General features: G+C 41.2%; 1 protein-coding gene across 3 annotated transcripts in view; it reads left to right on the top strand.

Moving 5' to 3' along the window:
* NSDHL (NAD(P) dependent steroid dehydrogenase-like) overlaps positions 1-4,565 on the top strand; it is a 20,723-nt gene extending 16,158 nt beyond the window's left edge. For all 3 annotated transcript variants that reach the window (XM_019521452.1, XM_019521453.1, XM_019521454.1), the window contains exons 6-8: positions 1,519-1,661; positions 2,837-2,939; positions 3,726-4,565. In XM_019521452.1, coding sequence (XP_019376997.1) covers positions 1,519-1,661; positions 2,837-2,939; positions 3,726-4,058 — 579 coding nt within the window. In that variant the 3' untranslated portion in view covers positions 4,059-4,565. The remainder of the gene's footprint in view (positions 1-1,518; positions 1,662-2,836; positions 2,940-3,725) is intronic.
* Positions 4,566-5,617: the final 1,052 nt, after the last annotated feature.

The raw sequence follows: 5,617 nt of genomic DNA, 5'->3' as shown, positions 1-5,617 counted from the left end.
CACATCCTTTTTGAATTGTGGAGCCCAAAACTGGATGCAGTACTCCAGCTGTGGCCTCACCATGGCCAAGTACAATGGGAGAATGATGTCCTGGTATTTGCTTGAGAAGCATCTATGGATGCAACCCAGCATTTTTCTTGCTTTGCTAGCTGCAGCATCACATTGAAGGCTCATGTTCATCTTGTGGTCAATCATGACCCCCAAGTCCCTTTTGTCCAAAATGCTAGCCAGTGTAGCGCTGCTAAGCCTATAAGCATGGTGTGGGTTTTTCCTCCCAAGGTGGAGAACCTTGCATTTTTCGGTATTAAATGTCATCAGGTTCTCATCTGCCCATTTCTTGAGCCTGTCGAGGTCAACCTGGATTGCCCTTCTGTCCTCAGGTGTGGACGCTTTACCCCAAAGTTTGGTGTCATCGGCGAACTTGGCCAGTCCACTTCTGATACCAATGGTCACATCATTAATGTGTTGAACAGTATAGGCCCAAGGACAGAGCCTTGAAGGACCCCACTGGTCACAGGGCACCACGATGACTGACTTCTGTCGACCACCTCACTCTGGGTCCAACTATGTAGCCAATTCCCCAGCCAGCGGATCATGGAGAAGCCGAGGCCACAGTTGGCCAGTTTTGCCAAGAGGTGATCATGGGATACCAGATCAAAGGCTTTTTTAAAGTCAAGATATATGGTATCAATCTCTTCCCCCTTGTCCAGGTGATAGGTCACCTGGTCGTAAAAAGATAAAACTTTTAATCATAAAATTGATTAAACTTTAAGTAACTGATTAAACTATTGTTGCCCTCACTACTCCTTTTGGAAGTTTGTTGCAGACCTTCAGTGTTCTGATGGTTCAAAATCTTATACATTTATTCAAGGCTATTTGTTCTTGGGAAGTTACTGTGGAAAGAGCAGAAAGATAAGAGAAAGAGGGATTAAAAAAATACTGTCAATTTAATCTCAGTTGGAAATGCATTTGAACACTTTTGTTACTGAGAACTTCATGTTAACAAAAATTTTAAAAAATGCATCTTGTATTTCTCCCACTTTGGACAATGGAAGTCACTGAAGCCTGTTTCACTTTCAAGTCCTTAGTGCCTCAGAGCTTTGGTTTTAAATGCAGCCACCTCATATTTTAAATTAAACACAAAACAACCCCATGACATTGGGGCCTAATATAAAGAATATTGACATAATAAACTATTTTACTACTTTTAAGTATTCAGCTGAATCTCTGTCTTGTTTGTCTTCTCTCACTTGAGATAGCAGAAAATAAATTGCAGTAACTTACCACTTGTTGTATCCAGGTATAAATCACTGTAGTTTAACTATGCTGTGAGATAGGAGTAGATGAGCCGTAAGTAGCGGAAGGTTTACCCAGAAAAGGAGTGGGGTACAGCTTCTTTTTAATGAGCAGCAGTTCAGGGAAAACAGCTCAATGGTTTGATGCAAGAGATGCATTTCTAAGTGATCTTTTAGTCTCTCTAGCCTTTCTATCTGAATTAAGTGTTTTTGTCACCTGCAGGAAGTGCTGAGTGCAAATGACCCAGATAAGAATTTCTTCACGACTGCCATTCGCCCTCATGGGATATTTGGTCCCAGGGACCCCCAGTTGGTTCCCATCCTCATTCAGGCAGCAAAGAGTGGAAAAATGAAGTTCATGATTGGGTGAGCATCTTACACCTGTATGTGAAATATGATGTCAAAACAGCAGTCCTCTTTCAGAAGAGAACGATGTTAAATGTGTAGTGCTCGAAATGTAGAATAGTCCACCAGTATTAAGTCAAAGTTTCTGCCATGAGATCCCTTTGAGATTGACAGACTGTTAAATCTCACAACCTGTCTATGGGAATTTCTTCTCAGAGGACAATGACTTCCCTAGATACCCACCTACTCTTTGACAGATGAAGCAGGGTTGATTTTCATGGTGGAGAGGGTGTTGGTACCACACAAACCCGTGTAGCATAGAGAAACTAATTCAAAAGGTTTTTGTGCAAGTATCTCACAGCAGAGATACTTGATCCATATGGTGAAAATATTAATAGTGACATTACAGGTCAAACTATCATTCCAACCGTAAATATGATAAATTGATTTGCAGTGTCACAGCCCCCTTCAATCCTGCTAAACTTTGGTCAGTAGTCCAAGCTGATCATTCATACGCAAAGACCTTGGATAAATATGCTGTTTGAAGTGTTTCAAGTGCCTTTAAGTGCTCCAGAGAATGCAGGTGCAGGTGTTCACACCTGAAAAAACCCTTCAAAAATGGTCCTTGAAAAAAGACTGGTGTCTTTGGAGGTACTTCCTGAAACATCTTCACCCTCCTCAGAGCACAACAGGGAGTTGCTCAGCCCTCTGGCATTCGCCAGTGCTCTGCTCTCTCCCTCTGCTTGAAGTTGGGCCAGCATCCAGGAAGTGCTCTTCTGTGCACTTGTTTGTCCTCACAGTCTTCTGGAGTCTGAGAGGCTTAAAAAGATTCCTGCACTCCAGTCAGGGGTCCTTTATGGTGTGTGACTTCATACACATGTCTACACAGCGCTTAAGCACATCAGATTTAAAGCACTTCAGGATTTGAGGTGCTTCACATCCATGCTTGTTTATGCCCTAAGAATGATCCAGTTATAATCATCTATCAGCCTCAACCAGATGTAGTAGTGCTAGTTTGTGTAATATTAACTTTCCTAGCACTGCACTATTCTTGTACTTAAGTTTCTTACTGCAATGTTGAACAGTAATTGGGAAAGGGGAACCTGGGTGTAGTTAGGTTGGTTGACAGCTTGCGACTTCCAGATATTCAGCCTGCCCCACACTCAGTGGCAAGTTTTTCCATTTTTTCTTTGCAGGGATGGGAAGAACTTAGTGGACTTTACTTTTGTGGAAAATGTGGTCCATGGGCACATACAGGCTGCAGAACATCTTCACAAAGACTCTCCCCTGTGTGGGAAGGTAAGGTATGAGTCTTATGCATGACTAGAAAAGCCAGTGTGAGGTAAGATAGGCCTCCACTGCTCATCACTATGCATTCTACTTTGGCACATCCCTTCACCAGGGGCTAGCTAGGGTAGGCACCCTACCCAAGATTTATTTACAGTTCCAAATTATTATGATCAATAATGGAATAATTAGTGTTGACTCTTTTCTTCAACATTAACACCTCTTATACAGTAATGAAAGTATCTCACACCTTTTGGGTATCTTCTATTTGCAGACTGAATCAGACATGTGCGTGCAATGACCAGTCTGAGCAGCCACAAGGGCTAATATATATAAATGTATTTAGATTTAATTTCATAAGATTCCTTGCCAACAGAATTACAGCCAAGGTTCTGAACACATCCAAAGTACAATAACTTTGTTGTGACAAAACACACACAGTCTTCAGCAGCAGAAATTCTCAGAAGCCTATTTAGTATGCCCCACTTCTGACATGTATCAAAACCACTGCTTCCCAAGACTGAAGCTATTCCAGCATGGATGCTGTGGCACCATTTAATTCTTTAAGCAATTGCTAATAGCCCATTGAATTGTTAGGGGAAATGGGCTCTCTAAATAAGGAAGTTACATGTTGTTCTTCTAGTGTAGTTTTTCAAGTCAGATATAGAGCTGATCTGATAGGAACAATCTTCATGGAAGAGCATTTTAATTCCCTCAGGAACAGAACAAGTGAGGGTATATAAAAAGTGTGTGAACAGTCTTATTTTAATCCAAAGGTTTTGTCTTCCTCTTTTTCAGGCATTTCACATCACAAATGATGAGCCAATCCCTTTCTGGACTTTCTTGTCCCGTATCCTGACTGGTTTGAACTACGATGAACCTAAGTACCAAATCCCCTATTGGCTGGCTTATTACCTGGCTCTCCTCCTCTCTCTGGTGGTGCTGCTGCTGAGTCCGTTCATTACAGTCAAGCCCACTTTCACCCCCATGCGGGTTGCATTAGCTGGTACATTTCATTACTATAGCTGTGAGCGGGCCAAAAGGGACATGGGCTACAAGCCGGTAGTTAGCCTGGATGAAGCAGTGGCAAGGACTGTCCAGAGCTATTCTCACTTACGCCAAGCCAAATAAGGAAGCCTAGAAATTTTCCTCATCTCCTAGTCACTTTTAACAATATAACAAGGGCACTGAAGAGACTTTAATCCTCTGAACAAAAGAATCTTCCCTCAAGCCTTTCTTGTGGAATGCAAGTTCCCCTGGTTTGGAAGGCTTCATCCTGAAGCAGGGCTAACAGTGCATCACGCCTGTCATTCCTTTGATGTGACTGACAGTTCTAAAACAGCTACCAAGCCCCTATGGGCTACGTGTAAATGTACACCCAGTCTTCTAAATACCAAGCTAGCACATCTGCATTCCATCTCCTGCTCTCTGCGCCCTAATCCTAGGTTCTCCCGCTCTGTTGGCCACCCTTGTTTTTTTCTAATGACTGCCAATTGGATAATGGAATAATTCTTATGACTGGTTTCTCCCTGTGAAGTGGCCTTTGTACAGAGGAGAGCAGTGGAAGTAGAGCACATGCCAGGCAGAGGCTCCACCACCATCTGCTTTAAACCATTAAAGTTTGTTTAATTTCCCAAAGACAACTGTTGATTTCTCTTTGGTCTGTGGGTGGTTTGTCCTATTACTGTAAGCCAGATGGGGGAAGTAGTAAAGGGTGATGGTGCTCATTTTACAGTTCCTCTTAAAATGTCTTAAGTTCTTAACATTTCCTAGGGAATCTGTTATTTAATTTCTACCTAGAAACATGCATCTTCTTTGAAATAACATCTCTAAAATCAAGAAAATCTTATTTCCTAAGACTGTTTCTTCTTTGAAATAGCAAGGTTATTCTGAACATGTCAATGTGAGTGGGATTTTACAAGATTTACTCCTGTAAAACAGTATAAATGAAACTTGTCATTTAGTACACACCTTTTTCCCTAAGTCCATTTGCTTTCCATTTTGATTGCACTCGGTTGGAATTGGCCGATATGCAGGGCCTGCACGTGCTTTGGGTGTTTCACTGGAAGTGACAGCTAAATTTCCTTTATGTTAGAGCAGTCATTAAAAGAGAAATTCTTCCCTGTAAGACAATGGCTACTGTAATGCTATTTTGCTTCCCGTGCTATTTAGTTTGACATTTAAAAATTCATTTAAATTAATTTTCCATGAGCTCCAGGTCCTTATAGTTAAAATTAATAATTACTACATGTTGGCGTGGGGAAAGGCCAGAGTTCTTTGCACAGGTAATAAGGCACAATAAATCCCAGTCCCATTTGAGTGTTTAAGTATTCCTAGAACACACATAACTGTGAAATAGATTATTTAAATGTTGATCACTTTAAAATCTAGCTAGTTAATACTCTTAATATCGAATGTTCTTATATACACAGTGAAATCAATGATCCATCAAGATGAATGTTTAAGTTCACTTTGATTTGCTGCTAGTATCCAGAGCACAATTCTTAGCAATGAGTGGAATAGAAATCTTACAGTCCCTAAGTATGTAGGGAGCTGCTTGTGATCCATTTTTTTGCATCCATGGTCTACCTCAATTTCAGTAGAAACCTTTTCCCATGGCCTGAGCTGTATTTTATTCTGCTTAATACTATGGCAACAAATATTTAAAGACACAGTGATGATGGCACCAG

The sequence above is a fragment of the Gavialis gangeticus genome, unplaced genomic scaffold, assembly GCF_001723915.1.
Source record: "Gavialis gangeticus isolate Ggan-Ray unplaced genomic scaffold, GavGan_comp1, whole genome shotgun sequence".
Classification (NCBI taxonomy): domain Eukaryota; kingdom Metazoa; phylum Chordata; order Crocodylia; family Gavialidae; genus Gavialis; species Gavialis gangeticus.
This window is presented reverse-complemented; position numbering and strand designations above follow the sequence as displayed.